Source organism: Clavelina lepadiformis, chromosome 4, assembly GCF_947623445.1.
Source record: "Clavelina lepadiformis chromosome 4, kaClaLepa1.1, whole genome shotgun sequence".
Taxonomy (NCBI): Eukaryota; Metazoa; Chordata; class Ascidiacea; order Aplousobranchia; family Clavelinidae; genus Clavelina; species Clavelina lepadiformis.
In genome coordinates, this window is record NC_135243.1 from 3,168,362 (window position 1) to 3,182,535 (window position 14,174).

The following is a 14,174-nucleotide window of genomic DNA, read 5'->3' on the forward strand; positions in this document are numbered from 1 at the left end:
TTCGATGTCATTATTATGCAATTGTTTTAAAGTTGGACCTAAGACAACAATGTACACAACAACTTTTTGTAAAATATGAACAATGGAACATTTCTGAAAGCAGTAACCCAGGAAATTTAGCCAGACCGTCATAACATCTGTTATATATGCGAGTTTTGCAATTTGTTAGCCGGTAGTGTGCTAAAATTTAGAATAAAATGTGGGCAAAGGCAAGGCAAAAATGATTAAAAAAGATCCTAATTGTAGCTCTGTAGTTGCAACTGATATGAAAGTATATTTACCGGTAGCCTTACATAGGCTAACTACACAAACTACTCAGAAAACTATTCCTATTTCGTTTTACATCCTACCGGATTCTTCACTATGTTTATGATACACTGAAACATGTCCTAATCTTTGGCGACTTTTCTTGGAATATTAGTAAGTTTTAGTCAGACATAAAACGTAGGTTTTTCACATATATGCTTATTACCGGTACTTTACCACAAGTTTCGGCTTTAGCATTACCCTTGTCCTGTGGTGATGACGGGATTATTCAGACGCCACGTAAGCTCCATACCTCATTAAATTTGGTAGTTTCCATCTTAACTTCGCAACGTTTACTTTTAGAGTATAACTAATATTTTAAACAGTTGTTCAAGCAGCAGTTACAGTTACACTAACTTCATCAATTGCAGGTCTGGATCAGTTTGATACAAAATGACAACAATGAATCGATCACGTGACTTTGTTGTTATTTTGATTATTTTCACCGTAACCATTAGAGACGATGTTTCCATCAAACCTTTGAAAGTTTTAATAAATTCTTTGCTATGTGCTTCGTAGTATTTTAGGATTGATTTATAATGAAAATAAAATCATTAAAATGAACAGTTATTTTTTACTCGATACCATTTAAAATTAAATTTTATTCTTTGCCGTTATATCATTGTGATGCACGTTTTAGCCTGCGAGGCAACATTTGCATGTTTTATTTGTGGTAATTATCATCGTAATTGTTTATATCTTTGCGACCACCTACGTCGGAAAAAATTTTCGTCACCCATATTTAAGGCATAAAATAAAACGAAAAACATGTGATTGAATGGATACGTTATTGTAGTATTATTGTAGAATTAGAAGATACGGGGTTGTCAATAAAATGAACATCATATTGACAAAGCTTGTCAAGTTGGGGCGAGCACAATAATATCATGACCCTTGCGACGGAATATTTCATCACCGATAGAAACGAAACTCATCCAAATTTGGTCAGAAAACACAAGCTCTAACCTTATGACCATCAACTGTGAGTGTAGCTTAAAATTTATTGTTTTCTGCTGGCTTGTGTGCTTGGCATGAAAGAACGCTGTGAACGCGCTTTAGAGTTGAAAAGTAAGATTTAAAGGCTTTGAGACTAATTTTCAATTCATGGTGATTTAAAAAGCAAAACTAGTGACTTGACTAACTTTTTCATAAGTGGGATAGATTGTGTTAGCGACATGTAGCTTACTCATTACACTGCATAACTCTTTACAACTATGCGCTTCGAAAAAATATGATCGAATTTTACGGTTAAGTGCAATAATAATAAAGTAAACACAATAAAGTTAATGAACAATACATACCTGGATAAAATTGATCATTCGGGAAAACTTTTTCATTCCCGGATTGTTCATGTGCTTTTTGCCTAAATACAAGGCTTGTGAGCAGTTAAAATTTTATGGTAGGCATATTTGCGATCCAAATTTCAATTGTAGGTTTTTGAAGTACGCAAAAGTTAGATGAAAACAACCTTGTACTTTCGGTTTCACTGTTGTCGGCTGCTGTGACCTGGTTGATGCTTGGATCTATGAAAGCATAAAGGTAGTTAATGAATATTCATTTCTTGGCGATAAATGAAAGAATTACAATAAAACGTGACTTAGCAAGCGAATTTGACATTGTCTTGACATACCTTTCATCATATCTACCAGCAAGCCGCAGACAAATCTACGGATAACAGACCATTTTTCACTAGAGAAAAGCTGGTTGTCAACAAGGCCCTTAAACTCAATGAATGACAAGTTACTAATCATATGTTTAGCGGTGAAAAACTCCTGGTATAGCTGATGGGCGAAGAAATACTTCACATGGCCGTCAAACACGCGGCTGGTAGCAGTGAAATGGGCGTAAATACCGACGACGATATCCTGTATCTCGTCTGGTTCAAGGCCAACTGCTCTGAGGTCGTCTCGTGTGATGACAACTGAAGACCTCATGGTAGCTTTGTAGGCAACTTCACTGAGCTGTCATATAAAATAAGTAATATCACGTTTTTGTTATCATTACAACTTTGGTTAATTAAAACTATAACAATCTACTGACCTGCCCCATAAGTAAAGTGATGTCTTGGTGTTTTGCGTGATTACTGCATCTCAGATTTTCCAACACAGTTGAAAAAACCCGAGTGGTTGTGTTGATTTCGCCAACATTTTTGGAAGGATTTAGACCTGCTGCGATTACCAATTGGAGTAACAATGGGTTAAAACACAACGAAAAGACAACTGGGGCGCTCTCAGAGAGATGTTTCCACAGCTTGTCGGCCGATTTACCCGAATAGGCATAGAATAATTTCTTCATACTCTCATAAGGGAGGTCACCAAGCAGGATTGTGGCATCAGGGCGTAGGGACTCAGGAAGTGCAATAACGCTGTGGGGCCTGGAGGTAAATATAAGTTTAACCTTTCTAAGGAAATGTTTGCAGCAAAGATTTGCAATTAGATCTGATACACTTTGGGGAGTATCATATGACACTTTAGGTGCGTTCTTGTTGAACGACCAGTCGGCTTGATCCATTCCGTCAAAGAGCAGGAGACATTTCTTCTGATTTTTTTTTACCCATTCCCACACGTATTCACAAGTGGCATCGTCCAGTTCTGGAAAATTATTATCTATCAGCAGTGTACGTAGCTTTAGCTTCTCGCCGTCGGGTAAATCCATAAACCTAGAGTACAAGCAAAAGTATTCTTGGGTCTTGGCCAGACGTTTCGACAACGTAGTCTTTCCGGATCCAGGGTAACCGACAATTGCCGAGAATCGTTCGCTGGACTTTAATAAGTTGTCAAAGGAAACATTTCTATTGTGTTCCATCCCCTTCGGCTTTTCAGTTGACGGGGCATAGGTTTCATGTTCAGGGACTGCACCTCCCTCGAAGAAAGAAATTTCACTGTAATTTGGATGAACAACTGGAATATCTGCTGCTGAAACTTTGATTCCGGCTTGTAGCCTGATGTCGTCTTCACGACGTTCAAATTGCAACTGGCAAACTTTTTTAATGGCTTCTTTCATTTTCCGATCTGATGACCGAATAAATACCAATTTAAATCTCAACATGTTAATTTTTCAAGAAATTTAACTAAGCATTTATCAATTATTTAATTGGAATTGATAAATATATTGCTTGTGTACTTACTTTTTTTGCCTGGAAATAGTTTTCCTAAAAAGTAAAATCCAACAACATTAAAACAGTAAGATTAAAAGATTATCTTTGTAACTTATAAGTATGTTATTTACTAAATAGCTGATTGAAACTAAATGCTCCATCGAATTACCAACACTACGACGATATTTCTGATGTAATTTGGATTACAGTACATATATTTGATGAGATAAACACTTACTCAGGTTTGTCATGAGTCGAGATTTTTGTTTCATATTGGTAGCATTGCTGGTGGAAAACCCTCTTTCTTGACCTGAAAGAACTTTCCAGTATTAAAATCTATTTTACATCTTTTTTAACCTCAGCAATGCATACAAAAGAAAAACGAATATCATTAACTTAGTACGTGATCTAGTCAAATAAAAATCTTTTACCATTGAAAGGTGCTTTTATACTTGGAATTTCTTTGTTTGGTTCCATACGTGCTCTAGACGTTGATGGTTGATTGGATAACTGACTTCCTTGATCTGAAGTTGGTCAGTAGAACAGCATTTTAAAGAGGAAAAGCAGAAATAAACGCTTATGTGTTACATATAACAGTATTTTATATTTTTGAAATGTCTAATTGTCAGGAAATGTTAACAAAGTAATTGTGTTTTGTGAACCTACTTTATAAGCTTAATTATAAACGTTTTTTAATTTTGATAAACTTAAAATCACCAACAAATTTTTTAATAATTGAAATTAAATTAATTGCTTTATAGAAGATGCCAGTTGTATTAAGCAGGGTGTTGGTGTTAATGCTTACTGAGGAAGCAATACCTGTATTTAATGAAGCATTCAAAGATGGAGATGTTTCTGGGCTGGAATCTAACTGGCGTGACGTTCTTGGTAGATCAGAGTTGGCTGGTGTGTTTGCAGCTTGAGAGAACATTGCTTGCTTGGTTTGGATACCACTTGAGTTTTCTAATAAAACAATTTTGTTTTGACTGAATTACGATTATTTTCAGTGCAACAAAACAAGCAAACGAGTATTGTGGATAAAATTTTGCATTTAAACCATCATCATAATGCTTATTTTGATTCAATAAGGGTTTAGTTGTCTGAGCCGCAAGATTGAACTTTGTTGTACAAGTAACAACACCCTGTTAATGAAATCTTTAAGTTCTACGGTACAGCCTAATGGTAACAAATTTTACAGCCTAGTAATAATAATTTTTCATCATCACCAACTACAAAACAGAGTTAGATGTAATTTGATACGTTTTAAAGGAATTCACCTGGCACCTGAGCAATAGATCTGGATAAAGTTATTTCTATAAGTTAAATGATATTATTATTGTGACGAGATCTTACATATCATTTTGCTTTAAATATTGATGAACTCCATGTTTTGAAGTGAAATTATTACTGTTTTTTTTGGGAAAGCTTCAGTGTAGTTGGCGCCATTCAAGTAAAAATTCAAAAGATAGCTTCGATATTAATTATATGCTGCCAACAGTTGTTTAGTTGAAATATGAAAATGCGACTGTAGGCAATAAAAACGACAGGTCAACGTCTTGTAATTCACATTTTGTTCCCGTGTTAACAAATGAAGAAGCAATGACATTGTTCATTGATCTCTCTTGGTCACTGACTCACTTGTTTCTCCACTGCTACAGTTTGTGTTAATTTTAAATTCTCAATGTTTTTCGTTCTGTTTCCGCTTATAGGAATTACAGACAATGTGTTGCTAATGTTGGTTGACACACAGCCTAAGAAGTGATGTGTTATAGGTGTTATGAATTTCGTTTAACTAAACATAGGTTTTATTAGTTAACAAAACATGTTTAGTACCTATTAACTGCTTTATAGTCCATAATCTAGTCATTACCTGAAGAAGATACCTCAGTGTTCAAAGCATCGGTTTGATTGGTTAATTCTGAGATATCTGTTTTGGACTCAACATGTGGTTTTGCTTGGATCGGTTGCTTCGGATGGGTCACATCAGGTGGGTCTAGAAATTAAAAAATGAGCAAATATTACCATAGAAACAACAGAAATATCTGAATTAAGATTAACATTGTACAATATAAAAAGAACTTATAAACAATAACAAATTCAGTTAATTTTTTACTGATAAAATCGTGGTCTTTTTATTTCAACTTATGAGTTTAATTACCAATTTCCTTGATAAGTTTGTCAAAGTTATCCTGAAATGATTCTTTGCTAAAATCGTAGTAGAGTTTTCCCGACACCAAAAGAGCTTTTGATAAAAATTGTAAAATTAAAAATAAAATCTGTGGTGAAAGCTGGCGATAAAAATCAATTCAGTAAAGAATATCGAAAGGTAAAAAGAGAAAAAACACATAAACTTACATAAATTATTAGTTAAAGCAAGAGCAGAATATATAGCACTCTTAAAGTTAACATTCAATTGATTTATCACCACAAGCTTTCGTATACTTGAGTTTGCGTCTTCTGGTGTAGCAATTATGATTAATAATGAAAATAACAATACTAAATATAATGTTACCATTCAAACCTTAAGCAACATCCCATTTTGTGACATATAAGTCAATTTAAAAAAATCAACGAGTTATAGGCATTAAAATGCGTTGAAAACAACCAAGCACAGATTAAAGATATAACAAAATGCATACCTGGCCAGCCATCCATTTTATAATTGTCATGGGTGATAATGGGTATTATACGTTTTCTCTTGTCAGCAGCAAGTTTGCCTTCCCTTTGGCAGTTTTCACTGAGTTTATAATTTTCAGACAGAAACATGAGGACCAAGTAAGCGTTGTCAACAGCTTCATACATTTTGTCATAAATGTCTCCTCTCATCTCGTTTTTATCAATCCACACTTTGTAACCAGCGGCAGAGAGTTCATTGGATATCTGCAAAAGTGCGAAAAAATTAAACTAGATTGTTAGGTTAAGTTTGTGAGTAGCTAATTTGCCACTCTTCTACTTTCGTAATCTTTCTAAAACCAACAAACGGTTTCGGTTATTAGCAATTTGCAAAATAACTCTAAGGTGAAAACGGAGTAGAGCATTTTATAACATCCACGTCATCTAAGTGATGGTTTTGCTGATATTTAGGGAATGTTTATGAAATAAAACTTTCTTCCTGACCCTAGCACAAATATTTTAATTGAGAGTCATTTTTTGATAATAACACTGGTCAACAAAAATTTTGTTGCATTTCTACCAACACCTGTTCTTACCTATTTTGGGGGCGCTGAATCCGAATCTGACCTTAGTTTTTTTCTGCAAGGTCTAGATTTTTTGCAAATCGAGATTTTTTATTTTTTTTTTACTAAATTCAAATTTTCTGAAAATTACATGATTTGTCAAATGAAGTTCTTGCTTATAGTCGAATAACCAACCTCAAAACAAAAATAGGTTCCCAGAAATTATTGTGTTACCACTAGCATTTGTATTTACAGACAATTAGGCACCAAATGTTTGAAAAAATGTAACAAAGAACATTTTTTCCGGTAAAATACATGTAATAAGCGATTTTTTTTTTGCAAAATGACATTGAAAAGAATGATGGCAATCCATTAACTTCTGCGTTTCTACGCTTTTTGAGTTTGCTGCTTTAATTTTTGATAAAGCAGGGAAAGTGTAAAGAAGATGATGAAAGGAAACGACTCGTTGTGAGGATTTAGAGCTTTAACAAACTGTGTAATGAGACCTAGTTTGATGTGCAGGGGCGGAAAAACAATTTTGTCTCTGCTTACGATTGGGTTGTGTGTTACATTAAGCATGCCAACTTGAAATGTTTCACGTAAGGGCCACTCCTTCTGTGTCCAATGTTTTTCACATGCTCTGCTGTCCCACATGCATAGAGAACATAGAAATTTAGTGTATCCTTTTTTCTGACCTAGCAGAAAACTAACCATTTTGAGGTTAACACAAATGATCCTGTTGTGCTCATGTTATCTAAGCAAATCCATAACAATTCTGATGTCATCATGCCGTTCCTTTAAGACAGTGGAGTAACCAACTGGAACAGCTTCATAAAAATTTCCATTGTGTAAAAGGACACACTTGAGGCTGCGCTTGGAACTGTCCAAAAACAATCGCCATTGTTCTGGATTATACGAGGAGATACCCAATTGTTCGAGAAGACCAGGTATATCGTTGCAATATACCATCTTATTTTCCTCTGAAAAATAGGGAAGAAAGAGTTCTTCTCTTTTTCGAAAAAAAGAAACCTTTACAGATTGATCTAGAACCTGTTTTTCCTTGAGTCTGGAGGCTAAGAGCTGAGCTTCTTGCTTGGACAAATCTAAATCACGTACTAAGTCATTCAGTTCTGATTGATTAAACGGCTGAACAGCTACTCTGGTTTCACCAGAAACTGGCATCTATCAGAGGCATATTTTCACTCTGGCATCTATCAGAGTGCGGAACAGGTCGTATAGCTGATGGTATGCTGGGATAAGAATGCATTAGTCGGCTCTTCCTGCCAACACCTTTCATATTTACCATGCAAAAGTAGCAGTCAGTCGTGTGATCTTGGGGTTCACGCCACACCATTGGAATGCAAAAAGGCAGACTCTTCCGCTTTCCTTTTGTTCAGTCTCTGAGCATTTCTTCGCAGTTATGGCACACAATATGTGGAGACCATTTCTTATCTTGATCGCCAAGATGGATGCCAAAGTAAGCTCTGTAGGTAGGCTTCACGAACGATGTTATATTTCATCTTTGACGAAAAAAGCGTGTACACAGTTACACACCACTGATATAACAAAATAAATCAGGTTTATTTTTGCATTTACGAGTGTAAAATAGAGCTTATAACCTATCCTACAGCATCTATCCGCAATACCTCACTATAATCAAACTGCTTAGCTTCTTTAAACGCCCTTAAACAGCAGTAGGCTACAACTTAAAAGAGCTGAAAGCTTCTATCTGAAACACTGGTACTGTACCATACAGACAGCTCACACTAAATATGAGCTAGAAACGAAAAAATTTAAATTTTCGAATGCATAAAAACTAGAGCATGCATAAAAAAAATGATTGCAGATTTGATATCAGCATCCCAAAATTGTGTAGACTCAGTTAAAAAATCTCATGCAACAAAAAAAAAATTTGTTGACCAGTGATTAATTCTATTAACATTTCGTGTACTTCGTTAAAACATGTATACTGAGAATATAAAATATATTTACAAACCTTATGAACGAGATCCTTTGAATCATTCCAGTTATAACTGATCATTATATGCTGGTTGCCTTTGTTGTCATCCTGGTGTTGATTGGCCCCGGGTCCACAAGGTGAATTTGTTGCTTGTGGATTATTAGGTTCTGCAAGAAGATGTAATATTTAAACAAAGATGCATCGCTCTTGCGCCGCTGTTGGAGAATAGAAACACGAAGCAATTAATTAGAGGGCGACACAAGTAAAATAGTTCAGGAACTGATTAGCTTTTAACTCGCACGAAATATATGAGTTGAAGCATCTATCAATAATCACAACAAAGAACTTTGCAATAACTGAAAACTAACTCCAACCAAATGGTATAATATCACACACATTTCCACCGACATGGCATGATTTTGCACGATATCTGATAATCAAACATTATTGAGATATAATTAAACCTATGAATTATGTTGAATACAATGTTTTGTAGCAGAAATAAATAATTTTGAACCAAATTTAACGTTTGAAAGTGTGCTTTAGTCACCAGGTGAAGATAAAATTTGTTTAGATTTTTTTAACGTAAACTAATCTTTTTTCTAGGTTATTCTTAACTTTTTTTTTAATTTCATTTAAAACATTTTTTCCTGTTTACAATATTTGAAAAAAACAAATTCACACAAAACTTTGGCAGAGTTTGATTTGAGTGAGATTATTAAATCTACTTATAGGTTAAACTCGAGTAACATTTTTAAACCGATGTATAAATAAAACTTTAAAAAGGTGCAATGTTGCACACTTCCAAAACATACCTGCAGATGAGGTCGTTGGTGGATTGGCGATTGATGGTCTGGTACTTGGTGCTGCCGTTTGTGAATTTGATGCTGAAATCGGTTGTTTAGGTTGCGTAAAACCGGTTTGCTCTAAGATATGAAGACATTGTATAAAACATGAAGCTTTAGTTGAAAGCAACAAATAATAACTTGCAAATAAAACTTCATATAATTTTAAACCGTTGATTTTAGCATCTTCAGGAAAATTTGCAAATATATCAGATGTTGCCAAGATGGACAATTACAAGCCAAACCAAACTCAGCACACAATAATGATGACTGTAACAATGGTATAGGCGTCTCAGATCATTTAGCAAATTGCTTCTTACACAATGTTTGCGAATGTTGATTGAGGTATTATTCATCAACAACCACGTTGCATTTTAACATACGCTTGAAAGTTATGCCCCACATCCCCACAAAACAGAATTCACAGAATCACAGATGTGTAAAATCCAATCATGTCCCAAACAACAGCAAGGACTTTTAGTTTGAGTTAATAAATAAGCAAACATGATTAAATTAACTTACCTAATATACAACTCGTTTTCTTTTCTCCACGACATATTGTTGGTTGTTTGTCGACGTTTCCAAAAGCTGCAATAAAACAGAGATTAAAATTGTCTAAATTCAAATTATTGAAACCAGTTTAATGAAGATAGATATAAGCACAATGAATGTTTGCAAAAGTAAAACAAATACAAAATCATTAAACTTTATTTTAAAGATAATATTTAATTGTACATTATTGCAGTTTCTAAAAACATAAGTGATACATTTTAAATAAATTCAAACAGAAATTGAACGTATCAAATATACACCTTGTGTTTCGGATTTTAATTAACTGTAGAATTTGTAACCTTTTTTAAACAAAACATGATTAATACATACAGTATTCACTGTTTTTTGTCTATAATCTAATCATTACTTGTAGAAGGTATCTCAGTGTTCAAAGCATTGGATTGATTGGTCACTTCTGAGATGTCTGTGTGGGGCTCAACCTGTGGATTTGCTTCGATCGGTTGCTTTGGATGGGTCACATCAGGTGGATCTAGAAATGAAAATGTCAACAAACACTACCATTCGTACAAATGAAATAACTAACGTATGAAATAGAAAGACAAATAATAATCTAAACAAACAGTCCGCAGGTTGGCAGATAATACAAAAGCGGCATATTTGAATCAGATTTTAAACAAACGTTAAAACATCGAATATGCACCTTGTGTTTGGGTGTTTGATTGAGGAGGATCAAAGGGATTATTTACCGGATCCTGCTGCTCAATGCTTGGTTCAAATCTTTTTGCAGAATCTTTAAAATATATGGTAAGCTCAAGAAGAAATAAAAACAATATGATGCCATAAAGAAAGACAAGAAGAATTTTACAAGGAAAGGTTGTACGGTCTTATAATAATCACCTAAAGGATTTATTTGTTTCTCTTTAACTTGTGTTGGTTTTATATTTTTCAAGTCCCTGATGTATTTTTGCTTATATTCTCTGTTGTCTTGGTATCGTCTTTGATCGTGATGTTGGTATTGTCTTTCATCGTGGTGATAAATTTTAGGAGCATAATTAATCATGACTGTCCCTGTGTAACCACAAAAGTTAAGATTTTCATCTATAAAAAGGCATCACAATAATATGGAAACATAATTTGATAAATGCAACTAATAGGTTTTAGGTATTTGAAATCAATTGTGTGCCTACGTATTCAGCAAAACATCTTCATAAAACTTACCAACTCCGCTTTCAGCCAATTTGCTTGTAAGCTCATTCCATCTTGGATCGATTCTACTTAAAGCACTCTGAGAAGCTTCAGCATTTTCCATTGTTTGCAAGACTTGATTTCCTGCATCTGCAGAATCTGGATTTTAAGCAAAGAAAAAATGAAAAAATTTATTTTCTATCAAATTTAAAGGAAAACATCAAAAAGTTTATTATTAATTACAGCAAAGACAAAAACTTCATCATTTTAATCTCAGATTACTTACCGTGAGACATCCCCGCTTGCATTGCAACAGCACGTGATGTTCCAGGTTGTTCATCACTTTCACCTGATGAGCTCTCTTCGTTGTTATCAGGTTGCACAAGTTGAGGTTTATCTTCGGTTAATCTTTGCTCTTCTGGCTTCGACATACTTCAACGTTGCAGTAATTATCTTAGCTTATGTTTTATATACCTGGTCAAAATTGTTGACGACGTAAAAGTTGTCCAAAAAATAAAAAAGATATAAGCAGGATGTTTACGAAAAGAAATTAACTGGAATATGTAAACTGTTGTAGTAGATGTCCAGATCACATTGTTTTACACATCCTCACTCAGCATGGCCTTCTACCATAGACACCTTAAATAGAAGGACTGGTAACTTCTATGCTCGGTATCTGGAACTTGGGTCCCAAGTTGGAACTTGGGTCCCATCATAATTTGTGTCAAATACATGGTAAAACCTTCATTCTGGTGTCTCTTGGGGGGTTTTGAAGGGTGAGGAATTACTTTTTCATACTTTTAACCTTCTACAAGGTCATCTGAAGGTCATCTAAAGGTCATCTAAAGGTCAAATCACGAAAAAATAGTCCAAAATCACTCAAAATATTGCATATTTTCCCACTTAAACAACTGAAACACACAGTATGTTCCCCTGTGACTGAATTAAAATGTATTCATGGACAGTTTAGCCTGAATATTTCAACACGAACAATGAAATTTGTGAAACAACAATGAAAAACAACAACAAACAACAATGAAATTTGTGAAACAACTATGAAAAACAACAACAAACAACAATGAAATTTGTAGAAATGAGTAATCAAAATACTTGTTGGCATACTAAAGATACTTGTTCAGTTTTTAGTAGAGAGTTTTTCTTTTCTTCTCAAACAGCCGAGTTGTCTTTCTTTGTCACTGTTGTCAAGCACAAATGCTTTCAAAAGAATGTTTGATAAAGTAAGACATGCTCCTTGAATTACAACCATTGGACTATCAATACGACGCAAAGCATGGCTGAGATGAGCTCGGCAGCAATGCAAGTTGCACTTACCAAACAGTTTATAGGCTGAGTGTACAAAATGTACTGTTGAGAGTAGAGGTACAGTTAGTCCACCTCTATTTAAGTTTGTGAGAAACTCCGAATTAATCCGATGGTCGTCATCATTTTCAGTTTCGATACACAAGATATTAGCTGGATATTTGTGTTCCAAATATCCAGCTAGAAAAATACATTTATGCTTGACACTGTCATTAGATTGCACTAGGTCTTCAGTGTCAGCAATGGTGATGTCAAATTGATCATCATCAATGCAAATGTTAGAGGTGCAAGGCACATCATGAGACTCGCACGGAGTTGACTCATATTTTAAAAGTGCATGGAGATTTTTGGTTTTTGCAGCTGCCTTGATATCTACAATGTCAATATAGAAATTACCTCCACTGCGTTGTCTGGCTTGACCAAAGAACTTTTCAAGGGCCTCATCAGCAAACACACCAGGTAGAACGTAGATGAAGTTGTGCTGAGTCAGTAGCAACTCTGCGGCTTCGATGTTGGCTCTTGTAGACACTACAAATGCTTCTGCAGTTTGATTAGTAAGCTTCTGCGTCCGACCTCGACCACCTGACCATGCACAAGAGGATATAATGTCACAAGTTTCATTAAGTTTCTTGAAACTAGTGCAGTTCTTGGTCCATGGTTGACGACACTCATCACGCATGTTAATACCAGAATATCGATCTTTCACATTCATCATGTGAAACCAATCAGTGATGAGTTTGACAAAAATGATGGTGCCCTCGTTAATGCCAAGTTTATCCTTTAGAGTTGAAAGAGCAGCAACTGTCTTGTCATTGAAGATCTGGCATACAAAAGGCACGCTTTGTCTCTGCAAAGATTTTGGGTACACAGCTGTGTATGTGATCTTGGTAAGACGGATGCTGTTTTTCCGGTCTTCATTGTACAGTGCTTCTATGTCCTTCCATCGTGCAATATATGTGTTTCCATCTTTTGTGAAAGAAAGTTCCTTATCATGCACCGTTATCCAGTTATTTCTTATATTTTTAAAAGAATGAACGTAGTCAAAAACAAGGAAAGCATAAGAATTTATAGCGTCAATAAAGACTTTACCAGGGCCATGTAATTTACCATAAACTGCAACATTTGTATTGCAATTATCACCTACACAAGAAATTATACTACCACCAGCATTTTTTACCGCTACTAGAGCTTCCAATAGAATTTTCTTGAGTTGATCTGAATTAAGTTTTGCAACAGGGTAAATGCGTAGTATATATCTAGGGCCACCAAAATGGCAGACAACTTCAATCACCAAAGCATGTGTTGCAAGAACTTCGGTATCACCAGAACCATTTTGCGCATAACCAACAACACGACCACCTGAGTACCTAAGTGTTTCTGTGAGCTTTACTTCATCAAAAAGAATGTTGACGAGACACTGCTGAGGTTGAAGCTTTTGGAAAAGTTGCTCTAAGTTTTCATCATGGAAACTACAGGAGAGTAGTTTTTTCAACAGTTCCACTCTCGGTAAAACAATTGAACCGGACTTTCGTACCATTTTATATGCAGCTGGAGAAATGTTATGAAGTTCGGCAGCAAGAATATAAAGATTTTTGTCAAAACGTCGACCTTCTGGAGGAGTGAGCAGTAACTGTAACTGAGCATAAATAAACTGGAAATGAGGCGAATCAGAACAGCTCATGCTATTCAATTCCTCTACAGCACTTTTTAGATAGTCTGTATCTTTGAACTCATACTCAGTAATGCATGACAGAATTTTGTCTAACTGTGAC

General features: G+C 35.0%; 1 protein-coding gene across 1 annotated transcript in view; it reads right to left on the reverse strand.

Annotated features, from left to right (window-relative positions):
- Positions 1–11,513, reverse strand: part of LOC143451826 (uncharacterized) — a 119,798-nt gene extending 108,285 nt beyond the window's left edge. Inside the window, exons 1-19 of the mRNA XM_076952572.1 lie at positions 11,369–11,513; positions 11,116–11,241; positions 10,795–10,965; positions 10,598–10,687; positions 10,304–10,426; positions 9,907–9,972; positions 9,355–9,465; positions 8,576–8,706; positions 6,043–6,283; positions 5,562–5,645; positions 5,274–5,396; positions 4,223–4,366; positions 3,835–3,927; positions 3,642–3,713; positions 3,434–3,457; positions 2,347–3,317; positions 1,937–2,267; positions 1,775–1,829; positions 1,608–1,669 (exon numbers count right to left, since the gene is read on the reverse strand). Coding sequence (XP_076808687.1) covers positions 1,608–1,669; positions 1,775–1,829; positions 1,937–2,267; positions 2,347–3,317; positions 3,434–3,457; positions 3,642–3,713; positions 3,835–3,927; positions 4,223–4,366; positions 5,274–5,396; positions 5,562–5,645; positions 6,043–6,283; positions 8,576–8,706; positions 9,355–9,465; positions 9,907–9,972; positions 10,304–10,426; positions 10,598–10,687; positions 10,795–10,965; positions 11,116–11,241; positions 11,369–11,513 — 3,163 coding nt within the window. The remainder of the gene's footprint in view (positions 1–1,607; positions 1,670–1,774; positions 1,830–1,936; positions 2,268–2,346; positions 3,318–3,433; positions 3,458–3,641; positions 3,714–3,834; positions 3,928–4,222; positions 4,367–5,273; positions 5,397–5,561; positions 5,646–6,042; positions 6,284–8,575; positions 8,707–9,354; positions 9,466–9,906; positions 9,973–10,303; positions 10,427–10,597; positions 10,688–10,794; positions 10,966–11,115; positions 11,242–11,368) is intronic.
- Positions 11,514–14,174: the final 2,661 nt, after the last annotated feature.